The sequence below is a fragment of the Neolamprologus brichardi genome, chromosome 16 (assembly GCF_056152115.1).
Source record: "Neolamprologus brichardi isolate AB-2024 chromosome 16, ASM5615211v1, whole genome shotgun sequence".
Lineage (NCBI taxonomy): Eukaryota > Metazoa > Chordata > Actinopteri > Cichliformes > Cichlidae > Neolamprologus > Neolamprologus brichardi.
This window is the reverse complement of record NC_142119.1, coordinates 28,905,600-28,923,173: the sequence shown is the minus strand read 5'-3', so window position 1 is coordinate 28,923,173 and position 17,574 is coordinate 28,905,600. Positions and strand designations below refer to the sequence as shown.

General features: G+C 41.3%; 1 protein-coding gene across 4 annotated transcripts in view; it reads left to right on the top strand.

Annotated features, from left to right (window-relative positions):
* Positions 1–1,402: 1,402 nt before the first annotated feature.
* The window catches only part of sh3rf3 (SH3 domain containing ring finger 3), a 109,276-nt gene continuing 93,104 nt past the window's right edge, over positions 1,403–17,574 (top strand). For all 4 annotated transcript variants that reach the window (XM_087853030.1, XM_087853028.1, XM_087853027.1 and 1 more), the window contains exon 1: positions 1,403–2,126. In XM_087853030.1, coding sequence (XP_087709156.1) covers positions 1,707–2,126 — 420 coding nt within the window. In that variant the 5' untranslated portion in view covers positions 1,403–1,706. The remainder of the gene's footprint in view (positions 2,127–17,574) is intronic.

Here is a 17,574-nt window from a genome sequence, read left to right as displayed (position 1 = left end):
TTGTGCTCATTATATAGCACATGCCAGGAATAGGTCAGTGGAAATGTTACAGATTTCTTTCCCTGTATCTTTAAATAAAGGTCATGTCATTTCATAGGAAATGGCATTGTAATCATCTTACCATGTTTCTAATGTAGCTGTCAAAAATGTTATCTGTAAATAGAATCCTGTAATTATTCAGTGACATTCCTCTTACAATTTGTAATGAAACTAATGATAATGAGGCTTTGCATGATAACCATCTATTGATACCATTCATTTTTCACTTGCTTATCCAGTTGACTGCAGCCCATCCCAGCTATCATTGGGCGAAAGCCAGGGTATACCCTGGACAGGTCGCCAGTGTATTGCGAGGCTAACACGGAGAGTCGGGAAATAAGCATAAGAAGAACATGCAAAGTCCACAAAGAAAGGCTCTGGATGGCTGGTGGATTTGAACCCAGGACCTTCTCACTGCGCTAACCAACTAGTTTATAATGAGGCAATTAGCTGCCCATTGTCATATGAGCTAGGCTCTGTATGTCCCCAGCCTGAATGAGCCTGAATTTGATAAGATGTTAAAAGGATGGATGGATCGTAACCAGCAAGCACGACAAGGAAAGAAGGCACTACTATGTAATTAATCCAAAGTTCGTGTCATACTATAACTACTGAGCGACCATCACTCCTGTTTTAAATAATCTATTCTACCTATGATAGCAGACCACACTTTCCTTATATTAAAAATGATTAATAATGCGTGATGTATACGTTATTCCCCTGCGCCCCAGTTGTACATTGACTCCGTAAATTGACACTGAGTCACGAAAACTTTGAGAATCTCTGACTAATTGATTTAAATTAAGGAGTCACGGGAAACGACCGCCAGGCGTCGCCACAAACCACCCTTTCCCATTCCCTCAACCATCAGCTGGATGTTGTTACTGAGGTGATCAAAAGGATGTATTCTCCTGTCAGGTAGGCATCACACAAAAAGACAGCATAGAGACTGAGAACAAGCCCGCGCCCTGTTGGTCGCATTTGAACAGATAGGGAAACAAAATCGAGAAAAAGCGTCCAGGAATCAACTTTTGTATCTCTGGATGCTGCGAGCTGTGAGGATTTGGAGAATCAAAAACTAGGAATGAATTGTTTATGACAGGTATAAGAAGGTGAGATGACAAAGAACCTTTCGGCCTTTCAAGGAGCGATACCAGCTTCCTTCTTAACCAGTCGGTGTGAAGGTGTGAGGAGTGAGAGAGCGGGCTGCTGGTAATTACCGAGGGGGGCTGTGGAGCCGCCTGCATGCCTGTGGTGGTTCTGAGGTGTAAGGTCTCTCTCTCTCTCCCTCTCGCGCTCTCTCAGTCTTTATCAATCTGTCTTTGGTGCGTGAGCGCGCACCGCAATTGTGAACGGCGCGCGGATGATGATGATGAGAGCGTGACCTCACCGCTTTCCGCACAGCTGCTGGAGAGCGGGGGAGACGCACGGAGAGCGGAGCGAACAACATAAACACGCCGAGGGAGACAGCGAGAGAGAGGCGCGGAACAGCGGAGAACATTCACAACTCAGCGGGGAACCGCTCGGCACGAGGGAACACCGTCGTCGCAAGGCGTCCGTGGACTGCTTCCCAGCCAGTCCGCCTCCCAGAATGTTCTGTGTCCCCGGTTCTTTTCTACGGTACACGAAACAGTCGCCGCGGCGTCCCCACGAACACTGAAGCCCAGATGCTCACCCTCTCCGCCGACATGGACGAGTCCTCGTCACTGCTGGATCTGCTGGAGTGTTCGGTGTGCCTGGAGCGCCTGGACACCACGGCTAAGGTGCTGCCGTGCCAGCACACCTTCTGCCGCCGCTGCCTGGAGAACATTGTCAGCTCCCGGAACGAGCTCCGCTGCCCGGAGTGCCGCATCCTGGTGGACTGCGGGGTGGACGACCTGCCCGCTAACATCCTCCTGGTTCGCCTCCTGGATGGTATCAAGCAGCGGCCCCAGCGAGGAAGCGGAGGAGGAGGGGGAGTAGGAGCGGGAGGCAGGCAGTCCCTAGCCGGGGGCTCGCTGCAGGGGTACGCAGCCGGGATATCCGCCTCTCCTCCCGGCACAGCGATCAGGGAGCTTCCCGTGGCCACCAGGAGCTCTCCTGCTAAGGTTAGTCACTTTTCCCCCCATTGTGCACGATGTGGATGACGACACCTAACATCCAACACTTTCGAAAATACGCAATTTTGTAAAAAGTTAGTTGGTTTTCATTTTGCAATACGTAACGCACAACTTTAAGGTTGTTTGCACGGCACTCTGTACCGTACTGAGAAAAGTACGGGCGTTCTTTCTCACGCTTTTAATTACTGGAACTGTAGATCAGCGTGCTCATCATCCGCCTGCTCAGATATTCAGGTGCTGTGTAGTTAGATGCAAACATTCCAATTATATCCTGATTATATAAACTGTGATTTCATGCATGGGTCATACTTCTGCTCATGAGTTGAATGAAGGGAGGAAAAAAAAAACTTGGAATAAGACTCCAAGTCATTGAATACATTGATCGAGAGAATGAGAACATTTCTTTCGTTTATAATATGTAACTGAATGGAAAAGGAGAAATGCATTGCTGTGGTTTTCCCATACTGTTAAAAAGACAGACATGTGTAGTGACTAATTTATAATCTCTCTTGTGTTACCTAATTTATCTGAACTGAGTTTGCAAAGCAAGAAGGGAGGCAAACGTGAAGACAGATGGAAGAGGATGGGGTCATCGGTCAGTGTTACAGTTGCCATACTTCTGGTAATGTCCAGCCGCCCACAGGCTGCAGCATTCTGAGGTTTTATTACTCACACTCAATGGGAGTAGATCTGAGAGCTTTGTTTACTTCAGTGCAGCCAGCGCATTGTCTTATGGCTGTAACTTGTTAAAGAATATGTCAGTGAGGCAGTAAAATGTGAGACAATCTGCACTGAGCTGCAAAAATATTGACATTTTGCTGGAATTTTCACCTGGGGTCTAAAATCTGGAAAAGCTTATGGTTTGCGGTTTGATAGAAATGCTCAGGGTTTTTCTTTTTGTTTGTTTTTGTTGTTTTTGCATTACTGAATTCAGAAGTACCAGAATTGTGTGGTTAAACATCCTGCAATTAAACAATTTAAATTGTTGTACAAATAGCTAAAGTGCTTTAAGATGTTTTTCAAGACTCAAATTTCAGTTGTAAACGCGTACTGACAGTGAAATCAGAAAATTCAACAGCTAATGGAAAAGACTGGCTAAAAACCATAAATGTGGTAAGGTGTCAGAAGGATCTTTGAAAAATAATTTGCGACATGTTACAAAATGTATTGTGGACATATTGTGTGTGCGTGTGTGTTTTCTGATAAGAACAATGAGATTTCTTAGAGCTGGAGTACACAAGAGTTTCCGCCATGAATTTAGTGAGGACCTGAGTAGGAAAGATGCAAAGAATGTTCAAGCAACTTAAAAACATTCCTGTCAGGTCTCACACCATATTCAGTGCTTGAGTTTTCTCAAATTAGCTAGGCATTATTTGAAGATGTGAAGCGCTTGAGGTTGTGAACAGAAATCCAGACCCTCAGTGACATTTCTGCCAGCACTTAATCCTTTGTTTAACTTTGCTTGTTAAACTTTAAGGGGCCTACAGGCAATTTTGGAGCTTGGAACAGCAAAAGCGACATGTGGTGATATAAGTTCTCATAATATTAATAGTTTTATACAGAAAGTGTAGAAAGGATATTGAACTGTTAGTTTTAAAAAAGTTTTTGGACAATTGCTCTGGAGCACAAAGTGACATCTTGATTTGCAGTTTGCACCGGAAATAATGGTATTCAGTAGGGCTGCACGATTTTGCATAAAATGAGAATCACGATTTTTTTGCTTAGAATTGAGATCACATTCTCTCACGATTTTCTTTTCCAGTATAAATATTTATTGCGCTTATTAACTGCACATCAACTTCGTAACAGTTGAGACTGAACATAAAAACAATAAATAAACATAAAAACAAATGTCTCACATTTTGTCGTTGCCGCAAAATGTTGTACTGCTTGAAATTCCGTCTCCACCTTTGCTCGACACTGCGTGTATAGAGCAGGTGTTGTGCCAAAAAGTGATTGCCTGCCAAAAACTGATTTCCAATGTTTCCGTGTATTTTTTATGTGTAATATCTTTATGTAAGTTGGTAAATAGACTTCGATGAACAGCGTTTACAAAGGGGTTATATATAGAATTAAAAAATTATCTGTTTTTTCAAGTATCTTTACAGCTCTGTGTTATTGTACTTACATTATAACCAATCCGGTCCTTTATCCTCGTTTAAAATATTTTTACAGAACTATTGTCATATTTGCTGCCATTTCTGCTGTCCTCTTGGCCAGCTTACTCTGACAAAATACATTTTTAATGTTAATGAGATTTTTTTAACTGCATAAATAAAGGTTATATAAAAGTCACTGCCAAAAACTGATTGCGGCTTCTACCTTGTTACACGAATGTTGTTTGTGGCTCAATATGACTTTATGTCATCCATGAGGGATGCATTTAACATATGTTTCACATATTATAGCCCAACAAGTTACTTATAGCAGTTTAAATACGAGTAATCACTTTTTGGCAAATACCGGAAATCACTTTTTGGCAGACAATCACTTTTTGGCACAACACCTGTAGTGCATCAACAGAAAAATAGTTGCGGGACGGCACTGTGTAGCGTTTGTCTAGGGTGTTGATCATTTTCCTAAATCCCTCGTTTTGCACAGTGTTGATGGAGCCATATCTTTGGTCAGGTGATAAGTAATAGCCTCCGTAATTTCTTTGTGCCTGCGGGAGTTCGACGGGTATAGGGAAGCGCTGTATAAGGTTCCCGTTATTGATGTTTGGGTGGTTGACCGGGACGGATATTCTCCAGTCAATTTCTCGTCATCCCTGACGTGCTCTCCGTTGTTTTTTCCCTGACAATTTTAGCAGCCAGCTTCTGTATCACGTGGTATACGGCTCCGCCCTTGTCATTTGTTGAGCAGGAAGAGTGAGCGCTTGTTTTCATGCAGAATACGTCCCGGATCAAAATGCGGTACAATCGTCGTTGTTTTTTTGTTTTTTTTTATCGTTGTCATTTGGAAATGAGATCGCACATAAGTATGAATTGAGATCGCGATTTTCTAACGATTAATCGTGCAGCCCTAGTATCCAGCAAACATCTAAATTTCTAATTTCTAATATTTAGGGTTGCTGTAGCTCAGGAGATGACTTTACCTCCTGAGCTATGCTGGTTCAATCCACTGCCAATCCACCACCTGCTTCATCCCCAACCGGTTGGCCGCCCCTCCCTGAGCCTGGTTCTTCCTATTTAAAGGGATTTTTTTCCTTCCCACTGTCGCCTAGTACTTGCTCAAAGAGGGTAGCTTGACTGTGGGGGGTTTCTCTCTATTATAGGGTCTTTACCTTACAACCCCTTGAAGCTATTGTTGTTGTTGTGATTATGCACTATATGAATAAAACAGATTTTGGAATTTAATTGAATTCGATCCCTGGCTGCTCCCGCCTGCATGGCGAAGTATCCTGGGTCTAAATGCTGAACTCCAAGTTGTTCTCTGATGTGTTCATTGGAGTGTGAATGTTTGTGAATGCAAGATAGAAAGCACTAGAAAAAGTGCTTATATGAATAGGTGTGAATGGGGGATGTTGTATAAAGCGCTGTGAGTAGAAATAAGAACCATATAAGAACCAGTCCAGTTACCATTTACTTGTAAATGTACATGATTTATTGACTAATCAATAAATCAGCAGATCACTTCAGCTGTACTAACATGGATTTCAGAAGCTGTTGTCCGAAGCAGCCACATACATGCACAGTGGACACTTACTACTTAATTGTGGCCAGTCTGTGCTTGTTTTAGGGCCCCATGGGAGAGGACTCCACTGTGGACCAAGCTTTTATTGGTCAGTGAACACACAAACAGTCACCCGCTAGTACACGTGCACACACCTATAACCCATTAACGCCCCCCTGCAATCCCACTGCAGTCACTTTGCCCAAGTCTCATCCAGGCTCTCCTGGGACCAAGGCTTGGTGATGAAAGTGTGAATTAATCTCCTCTAACAGTGGTGTGTGTGTGTGTGTGCATTTGCACACACCTCAACATATAAACAGCAGGGGTCTCGCAAAAGGATTTAATTCTCTCTTTGAGTGACACACTTGTGCAGCACTACCTCACAAACACACATGGTCACAGAGGGAGTCAAACAGGTGAAACAAAGCACTCTACATCAGGTATTTGGGGTTGTAGATTAGAATGAATGTGTTGCTATGGAAAAGGAAGAAGAGGCAGGCATGCTGAGTCAGCAGTGAGATCTGCAATTCCCCCTCTCTTTGTGCTCCTTGAGCCTCTGTTGCAGACTTCGTGCTTTGACCAGTTAAAGTCTATCAAGACCGATAAAGTCTATTTTGCCAATCAGAAAGAGAGAGATTACAATCCCCATCTATAACAGTGTCAAAAAATAGCTGCTTCACATTGTTTTTACAGGGATATTCAAACCTTTACAGTGTTATTTCCTCTGCTAAATCAGTTTTTGGGGGTCAAACATTCAAGTGCTGTGAATTGGCCTTGGTTTTTGCTCTTAACTTGAAAGGAGAAATTTGGAGCCTATTTGCATTTTTAAGTAGTCCCTCAGTCGTTGTGATGAACATCAGCTGTTGCATTTGTTTGCTCATTGTTTTTCTGTTTTTGTTTTGCTTTGAATAGCACGAGATTTTTATAGTAAATCAATTTTAGTATATTTAGTCTCTTTCAATCTTGGCAGCATGGTGTTGTTGTTCCCTCACAATAAAATCCACCTTTCTCTGTGTGTATGTTTCTCCTTGTGTCTGCATGGGTTCTCTCCAGGTGCTCTGGCTTTGTCCTGCAGTTCAAAGACATGTGGTTAGTGGGGTTAGATTAACTGGTGACTCTAAATTGCCCATACGTGTTAGTGGTTGTTGGTCTCTCTGTGCTGTGCAACAGACTGGTGACCTATTCAGGGTGTGCTCTGCCTTTTGCCCTATGGCAGCCAGGATCGGTTCCAGCCCCTCCCCTGAGACTTTGAATTGCATAAGCGGAAGAGAGTGGATCTCTGTCAATCAACTAAATTATGTTAAGTCTTATTAAAGCACAATAATACCCAGACTCAATTGTGGCACCTGTCTTTTATTATCAGTTCTCATACTGACTGCAGCGTTGTTCTCAATTTTCAATTCTCTTGTTTTAGTCCTGTTTAGCATGTGTTTTAGCTAGATTTTCAGAAAATGTGTCACTGTATATAGCCCAAAGGAAGCATGGTTGTACACTGATTAGCCCTGCCAAATCATAGCAAGAGTGTTCCTGGTTTGAACCCACTGGGGCCATTCTGCGTAAAGTTTGTTATACAGAAAAAAAATCATTTATCAAGTTTTAGGTGTAAAACTAAAACCAATTTCTTGGGAAAATGGGGAAAAAATGCAGACATATTTATGGTCACGTTTTTCTCATGGCACAGATCAGATCTTATTTTTGAATGTCATTACAGAAACCTATTTGATACAGAGCCTTTTGCATTGGTTTCATCAGAAATGTCTTCACTTGCTATGTCCGAAGAGAGGCAAATAAGACGTCCGCATTCTGAAGCATTAGCATGCTATCATCAGGACCTGATGATGACACTGAAGGATGACTCTCACAGATTCATGAATTTTTAGTGGCTTTCTTCTGGCAGGTTGGCCTTGGCAGGAATATGTCCTTTTAGAGTGGATTGTTTTTTGAGAGTTAGGGGCTTATGGATTATTTGGGCTCTCTTTTATACTTCAGTGACTTACCCAGAGTCCTGTTTGGTATTCAGTTCGTCTGCTCATCCATCTGTCAGTGATAGATTTTGTCTTAGAAGAGATTAATTTTGGACCGCTATGCACAGTATAAAACATTTGAAGTTCTCAATCATTTTGATGTGATCACGAATCAAGAATATTCTTCGGAATTATATTCTGGTCATTTACAGATAATTATGATGTACCTGAGCATCAACAGTCAAAATTCACAGCTAAACCGATCTATCAAATATCTATTCAAGTAAACTGCTGCATATCGTCACACTGAGAGTAATTTGTTGGGCTACCCCAGAATAGTTTCACTGTGATTTGCCATGAACTGTCAAAGTGTCTAAGAGTATAAAGGAGGGTTCCTTCTTTAGGTGATTGTGAGCATTGTCTAACCTATCAGTCCAAAATTGCTTGTAGCTAATTAGTTCAAGATCTGATAGCTGTGAAGATGATGCATTAATACTTTTCAAAGTGTTCAGTTGCTTCTTGTACCCAACGGATGGAGGTATTGCCTTCTTGGAAGAGACCACAGCTGCAAGATAGAAAAGTTGCATCTAAAGGATCACTCACAGCAACTTTTTAATTACTTGCGGTAACCATTCCCGCAGGGAAGCATGATTCGGATCCACTCGTCCCCTCCACTGAGGGGACGAGTGGATCCGAATCATGCTAGCAAAATGCTCTCAGAGGCACAACAGAGCCACGAGATCTCCTGCCTCTAGGGGTCAAAAGGTTCACGTCTTTCCTTTAATTTGTCACCCATCTGTAGCTGTCCAATTTTCATCAAAGCAATGTGTCGCGAAGATCCCAGCCCTTGATCTTCTTCCTTACCTGTATTTACCTGGGGTTGCTATGGTGACACCTGGGGTTACCATGACAGTGCACTGCAGTAATGACGCCGCCTCCTTTCATCTCCAGAGTCAGATATTGCTTTGCCCTGTCATTCCCAGGGATTAGGTGGGGTTCCAAAAGGAAATGGTCTTTTACCAGTCCCTGTAATGATCCTTTGAACCTGTGTCCTTTGTATGATAGCACAGTAGAGACACACAAAGAAACACAATGCGTGCACACACAAGCACACACACACACACACACACAAAGGTGTTTTCTTAATGTAAACTCTGGAACGCAGTTTTTTAACTAGAAAAACAATTTCTAAACAAGTCTTAAAACTCACTTAAAACTTACAAACTTCGAATCTGCTCGCTCATTTGCACAATCACCACATTTCCTTCTCCCCAGCTGCATATACAAACGCACACGTTCTCATGCACACATGTGCATGCACATTTATTCAGTCGTTAGTGTTGCAAACTGCCGATCTCTGCAGCAAACAACAAGCTCCTCGTCATTACCTCCACATTATCCCCCCAACTTCATGAATACTGAACGAAGGCCTGGCACACACGCTACACAGCGATGTACACGCACACAGCCAAACAGATGCACACAAATCATCTTCGTGAGTATTATAGTATCGCTCTAGACACTCTCTTTTTCTGTGCTCGTATATGTTTATGTCTGTGAGTGTGTGCGACCTTTTCAGCTCAGGTTGTTAGCACATACTCGCACAAACACATCTTTTCCCTCTGTGACTCTCTGCTCATTGCTTAAAGTAAGAAGAATCAAATTAATTCAAATAAAGTCGCAAAATAAGGTCCCCATCCCCCACACGCATGCAAGAAGTGCATTTAGCACTCTGGTTCTCCTCTGGCATCTATGGAATTATGCTGTTTTGTGGTGTGCTTGCACAAATGTGTGGTAGCTGCAGTATGCATATGGTCCCATGCTTATTTTTGTGTTTATCAGTTGAGCACAATGGGATTTTGAATGGTTTGCAATTAAGCAGCCCACAGAGTGTGTCCAGAATCTTGTAGTTTAAACCGTTTCCTTGCCAGAATGTGCTGTGGTATTGTTTCCTCCACAATTTTATTCTCGTCCGCCTAAAGTGGACCAGTGTTTATTTTTTGCTCTCCTTTAAAATATGGGGCAGAACCAAAACTACTCATTCACATTTTCAGTAGATTCATGGGAAATGTATTTATTTCTGCACTAGACAAAGAACAGAAACCTAACTTTAAATATACGCGTTCTCCAAAAAAGTCATTTTTATTTCTTCTGGCGATTTAAAAAAATGTTGATCCTTGTATGGCTAGATATGTTTCGGTGTCATGTTTCTTTGGAAATATAAAACACCCAGAGTTTTAGAATCAAGTGCCACGTTTTGCGTGGGCCTTCCTTATACTGACAAACAGTTCTGACCACTCAAAGAACGGACACAGTGGGGTGGCATCTTTAGATTCCCGTTGTTATCTCATTTTTGGCACATTACTGAATCTTATGGTCCCGTGGGTTGCAGGGTGAGAACCCCTGTGGTTGAAATCCAGTGGATGTTCAATCAGATTGGGACCTGGGGAGACTGGGGGCCCGATCAACACCTTGGATTCATGCTGTGTTCGCTGAGCTGGTTATGACCTTAATCCAAGTGAGGGTGTTCTTTGTCTGCAAAAATGTTTAGGTGGGTGGTATGTGTCAAAGAAACATCTTCATGAATGCCAGAAGCCAAGGTTTCTCTGCAGGATATGGTATTGTAACAAGGTGATCAATGTTACCCTTTTCCCCCTGTCAGTGGTTTTATTGTTCTTGCTTACTGGTGGGAGACAGCTTTGCCTAAAATAATATATTTTGCAGTACCAATTCCTGTTTTGTACTACTTTATTATATAGTGTCTATATTGTGCTCAATCTGTGAAATTCTATATCATATTGCACCCTACCATCATCTAACTACTATAGATATGGAGAAAGGTGGATCAAATAATGTTCCAATGGATAGAAGCAGTGTGACAGAAGAGGGCAGCTTCCAGCCTGGGAGATGTGTTTAGTTTTGGGGGTTGATGTATAACGGGTGTTAAGGCCTAAACAAGCTTTTGGAGCTTGACTGCTATTCCCACGAGAGCCAGTTAGACACACACACGCACACATACACACACACATTGGGTTAAGGGTTAACCCCCTCACTACTGCTCCTTTTGTTACTATGGAGATAAGGGTGAGAAGTCACTGGCCACTAGTCAAGCCATTATATTTTAGATGGAAGATTGACACCTTATTATCTAGATCCAATTAACATTTAAATATATTCTAGGACATCACATTTTAGACAGATTTTTTAAAACTGTAACTATTAAAAACGAAATCGGATTAAAGTTTCCCTGTGAACATTTTTCAAGGAAAGTAAAAACAATGTTGCGTAACTCTGGATCTTTCTAATTTGTCATTACAGAACGCCTCAGTCAGTTTTTTCTCCTACGGTTCAACCACAATCAATTTTCTTGGAGTTTTTTCTTTCATTAAATCATTGCATAGCTGTCAAAGTCTGGTCCCAGTGAAAGGAATTGTGTAAGCTACTGTCTTCATCTGTGAGGTTTTACACATTACAACAGCTAATGGTTGCATTAAAACACAGGAATAATGAATAGAAAATGTGCTTTAGAGAACCTAAATTATTAACCTTAATTTAATTTGAGTTTAGTAATTGTAAAAATTATACATGCATGCTGTTTTTTTTAAATAACATAAAAAAAACCTTATATAGCCCCTGCATTTTTGCTGAATTACACATGCTTTTTCTTCATTTAAAGTTATTAGACACAATTGAAGCCCCCACTCTCTTGAATACACACGCACATCTTAAGTAAATTTAAAAAAAAAAGAAAAAAAAGGGAACATACAAATTGTGCCCCTTCAGCAGAATGTGAACAGCAGGTAAGGTAACAATTAGCAAAACATGACAGATGACAGAGTTAAGGAAGTTTTCTATACTTATTTTTTGGCTGAAAGTGTGATTATGCCCCAAAATTCCCTATACTGTTATAATGACTAGTACAGTGAGGTACTGAAAACCATCCTGGTATCTAATCCCCATATTGGTGCTTATCTCAAGGTATGTGTAGGGGTTGAATAAGTGAAGAAATTTGCCTTTATTCATTGTCCATATGCTGCAAGACTTTGGAGTTGATGATCTTGTTATGACTGTGATCGTAATCACATGTAAATTTGAGTGTCCAGGTGCTCCTCCGGGATTGGTGCGTCCAGGGTGGATGGCTCGCACCGATTGGCTGCGGACCGGGAGGCAGCGGATAAAGAAGACCGCCGGGGACTGCCACTTCATTCATCCTCGGTCCAACCCAACCGGCAGACCATTCACTGTGTCACTGTGTTGCTATGTTACTTGATGTAAGAGCATGTAGGGGTGGACCACCTTTTTGTTTGATCAGTTTTCTCCTGTTTTTGTTAGGCAGGGAGGAAAGTGAGTGTCGTTTGGTTTAGTTCTTTTTGAGTAGGTAAGTTGTGTTTATTCCTGAGATAGGTTACCTTTTGTTTGTTGTTTTGGCCTTGGGTTCACCCTGACGTTACGATATGCTCCCTTCCTTGGTTTAACTGCACTTATTGTAAATAAATCACTGTCACAAAATATTAAGTGTGTGCCGTGCTGCTTGGGGTTGGACGGGGATGGATCACCCTTTATGTTGTGGTCTGGCCGCGCCTAGACGGGCCATAACAATCTTAAAGAAAAAAAAAAACAGTGTTAGGTTTTGAGTGAGTGTGATGTGTTAAAAGTTTTGCAGTTCCGTGGGCAACTGCAGCTTCATGAAAAGCAATTTTGCGTGCTTTGTTTATTGTGACGGTTTCCTAATTAACCCACTATTTAGAATCTAATGTTTCCTCCTGGTGGGAAAGGCACAGATTCTGTACTGGCGTCTCATAACATGACTTCTGACTTGTGAAACTGGCACTATTCAAAACCAGCCCTGCTGCTCTCCTGGATTGTAACTGTTTAATGTGTACTCTTTTTCAATGTCGGAAAAGTGCTCCAAGTAACAGTTTGTGACTTGTAGCACGTTTTCCTTTGGTGCTGACTCCTTTAACAGCCTGCTATGTAATGTGTGTATGTCTGTTGTAATATCAGATAAGGTTCCACTACTGATGTGCTTGAAGAAGTACGGTTCTCTTGGGGGAAGAGAATCGTGGAAACACGCAGTGGTTTCTTCAGGTGTCAGACGCTGCATGGGTGCGTGTGAGCGTGAGCGCTTGCGCTTGTATGCCTAAGTGTAAATATGTTTCAGTTCCTTCCTGTCTTATTGCAAAAATGCCTCCTCCATCCTCCTCTGCCACCCCTCCTCCTTCTCCTCATCTTTCTCTGTAATGGAGAGATGTTGAAATGCACCCACCACCCACTTTAGATTTGGCAGGAAACAGAGTCTTGGCTGGAGTAGAGAAGACACATCAGAGCGCACACACATACACACATACATGCAGACACATTTGAACAGAATTTGGAAACATGGCAGTGAATACAGGTCTTCCTTTTTATCGACCTGCTGTTCATTTTCACAGCTCTTGACTTCAGTTCATCACCAGTTGTGTGGAAATAAGTCCTTCCTTTCTTTAAAAATATTCTCAGGAGCTGTTGATGTTCCTAGTTTAATGTGTAATCAATTTCCAGATTTTTACTATAAACTTTACTTTTTCTGTTTGTGAAATTAGGCAGAAAAAACACCTTTAAATCGTTTTATTTTTATTTTTTATTTTAAAATCCAAAGATCTCCATGAATCGGTGTTGCTGATGTCAACCCTAGTTTTGGTTTTTCCTGACATCAGTATAATTTCTGGTTGACCAGACAGACATAACTGAATAAAACGATCCTTTTTTGGGCGATATTAATGAATGAACTACATTTATAAATAGACTTTGCCAGTGTCACTCACTGCTGGTACTGCAGGGGAGCGAAAGAAAGGCGCTGGGGCAAAGTGCTCACTGTGCATAAACACATTCTTTTGATTGAATTAAAGTGTTAAATGGGAAACAGGTGCAGGAATTTATTTTAACGAGTTCATATATACATGGAAATACAGTATGTACGACAAAAACAGAGTTTGTACAGTTTTAATGAGCTTGAAAGTCAATATTTGGTATGATCACCTTTGCTCTGCAACACTTGTCATTTCTTTAAGTAGTCTTCAGGTTCTCCCGATTTGTTGAAGGACATTTAAAGCTCTTCTTTGGATGATGACTACATTTTGTTCTCTTCCCACACTGCTTCAATAATGTTGATGGCCAGGCCATAGGGAGACCGATCCATGACTGATTGTGTTCCACTGTGTGTGTTTTATTTTTTCCAGGTATGCTTTTAGTGCAGTGCCAGTGTTTAGGATCAATGTCATGCTGAAAATCGAAGCTGTTGTTAATCAGATGCTTTCCAGATGGTATTGTATGGTGGGTCAAACTGCCATGGTTTATTTCTCCGTTCATAATTCCATCAATTTTGACAAGATCCCAAACATCACTGGCTGAAACGCAGCCCTAAAGCGTGGCAGAGGGTTTGCACAGATGGCTGTAGAAACTCACTGTTGTACCTCTCTCCTCACTTCCTCAACACATATTGACAGTGACCAAAAATTTCATCGTTTCATGTGTATTTTGGAACACTTTTCTCCCTGTTGAATGGTGACTGTCAAGAAGCCAGTCTCGACAATCACCATTCCACTGAAATCATTTGTGATGAGTCGTTCGCAAACAGCAGATTGATCAACTGAACCACCAGATGCGTCTCTCAGGGCCAGTGTCAGGATTTTGTTGGATTCCCCCCCTATTTTTAAGGTCAGGACTTTCAAGTACTGCTGAGATATTTTTATTGGCTTCCCACTGTTTTGTCCTCTACTTGTCTAGTTTACACCACACACCATGATGAGAAACGACTTGTTTTCATCTAATAGCTCTTTGGGAATCACCTTGTTGGTGGAAAAACAGAGTTTTATGCCTGTCAAACTGTTTTATATTTGGCATTTTTCATAGATTAACTTAAAGAAGTCAGAGTAAATAATGTGTTTTTACAACAGGCTGCTAGTAACAAAGTGCCTAAGCAGTTAATTGATTCTTTGATAAGTTGTCTGTTAGGTGCAGGTTCATCTTTTGACCTAGGTGCCTTTTTTATGCTTCAATGATTCATAGGTTAGTGTTAAGTGGTGCAGCAGAAAAAGAATAAATTTTCTGAAAATGGTCAGGTGAAAAGAGTGAAAACCGCTGAAAAAAGCCACTGTGAGTAGGTGATATCTGAGTAAGGAAAGTAAGGAAATTATTGTCACACTTCGGTAATTAAATAAAGAGAAAATTATAAACAGTGCCCTTTTTTACTCAGTATACTTTCTGAAATATTTCAGGTCGACTTTTCCACAGTTTGAAAGTTGTGAACTATATCCAGTCTTTAAAAAGTTAATGTATGGAGACAAAAACACCAGTGCAAAATAAAGTGAACTCTGTTTCGTTTACATGAAGCATTAAAGTGTGAATATTTTATGCTAAAATCAGCGTTGAATCCTTAATAAATGACAAAGTGTAATAGCACAGCTGTTAAAATATTCTGAATATGGTGTCAGACTCAGAAAACCATGAATATATAAGATCTATAATAGAATAGAATAGAATATTCCTGTAGGGGCTACAGGAATACTGAGTTCTCATTTATTTTTTTCCTGTGTGTGAATGAATGTGCGTCTGCATGCATATAAAATTTTGGGGTCATATAAAAGCATTGCCGGTTATTTCAGGACACTGATCCTCAGTGTTCATGGCCACAGTACAGCTGTGATCAGCTTTCCACTCTGACGTCTGTGTCCAAACATCTACTCCTGGCTCTGTCTTTGAGTCTTTGTGCGTGTGTGCATAAATACTATGTGTGCGTATTTGAATTGGCATATGCATACGTGTGTGGTGTTTGGTGTTGGTTTGTGTGCGTACTTACAGTAAAGAAATTGCTATGTGTATGTATGTGTGTTTCTTGGCTGCTTTATGTTTTTAAGTAGGATTGCTCAAACTTTTGTTGGTGCCTGTGTGCTTAGAAGTTTAGAAACCCGTCATGGTAGTGTGTTAGAGGGGAAGGGTGTGTATCTGGGGGTGGGGGGTTAAAGCTGGAAGAAAAGCATGAAAGCCTAGTGGCAGTTATGTTGTGAATTTTTGGCTTTGGGTCTGGTGTGTTGTGTGTGTGTGTGTGTGTGTGTGTGTGTATGTAAGAAGGATCTGGCAGTTTTCTCCCTTCGGGACAGGGATTATGTAAGCACAGAGAAGTAAGGTCAAATACCATCGTTTTTTTCCAGCTGTGTAGACTGGGAACAATGGAAACACTGGTAGACACAATAAACATAAAACCCTACAGACTCTACACTGACAATAAACTCACTGCCACTTTCCTCTTTATCAGATATTTTATGGCTCTCCATAGGGCTTATTTTAAGAAACAGAAATTGAAGTAAAGAGGGAGAGGGAGAAGATTAGAAGTATCATCAGAGACATTACTCTTGCAACATGCACAGACCAGTCTTACAAGTTTTATCTCTTCATAAAAAAGGAGGGCGGGTTTGTTGTTTAGCAAAATCTCTTGGTCTGTGCTTATAATAGTGAACGTTTCTTTGACATTTCGTCCTCCAGATACAGACATTTTATTATATTGTGTGAAATCCCAATTTCAAAGTATCACCAGTGTAAGTTTTTCTCTGATAAGGCTAGTCTAAAGAAACTTGTCCTGAGTGATAACCATTATTGCATACTTAAATATAATCATGATATTAGGGAGGCCAATAGTTTTAGAAACATGTGGAATCAGTGTTCATTGAAGGTCATTGAAGTTATTATAGTGGTGGGTATTACACAGGCCTAGAGACCAGTTAGAGAACATCTGGAAACCGCTGGTCACTAGAGGAAAATGAGTATTCTGCAATCAGTTGCTAGAGGCTTCTGGCTTCTTGGTGAAATCAGTCACAAAACTGATGCTGGACCAAAAACCTCCTTGTGATTGCTTTGGTTGCAAGGAGATTGCTGTGGTAGCCCATCATTTGCATGAAAGATGCAGACTTGTCTGCAAACACTCATCATTGTACTCTCTGAGGTTTAGTGAAACTTGAAGAAGTGCAACCTAAACCAGAAACAAAGACATTCAAGGTTGAAGTTGTGCCTTACTGCTGCAACCAACACATTTCGAAAGGTGGTCACCCTTCCTGTTCTTTTTGAGTTTGAGTTTGATTGCACTTAGCAAGTAGTCCTCTGGCATTTGCTGTCAGATCAACATCTGCAATGTAAACTATGGGCGACTATGCAGCACTGTGTACTAGGGCTGGGAAAAACGATTATTTTCCTAATCGATGAATCTAGCAATTAATTTTTCGATGCATCGATGAATCTAACGATAAATTTTTCAATCCGATTCTATTTTGATTTGATTCGATTATTGATTATTTCCCCATTATTTGACTTGTATAGGGTTTGTCCTTTGCAGAAGCTGTTCCTGGATGCCGTCATTTGAGGTGCTGGTGCATAGTCGTCGTGCTTTTATGATAGGCCATTTCCACCTTACAAAGCTGACAAACGACTGAATCAACTGCGTGTTCGGGTGGAGTGATTTAAGTCGACTGCGGCTGCCTCACTAATGTTGCTGCCGCCATGTCTGTTTTGAAAGTGACGACGAATTGATGCACATTTTTTTACGTCGACGTATTTTACGTGTCGACGTAATCGATTAGGTCGACGCGTCGTCCCAGCCTTACTGTGTACCTATTTCGGTACACTAGTTCAGACTAGCGACTGCCATCAACCTCCAAAAAACACTTACTAAACAGTTGCGGAATACACGTTTCCTGAAGTGACCAAGGGATCACCAGGGGGCGTTATGATCACTGACTGACCTGTAGGCCTGTGCAAATGGGTTTTAGCAA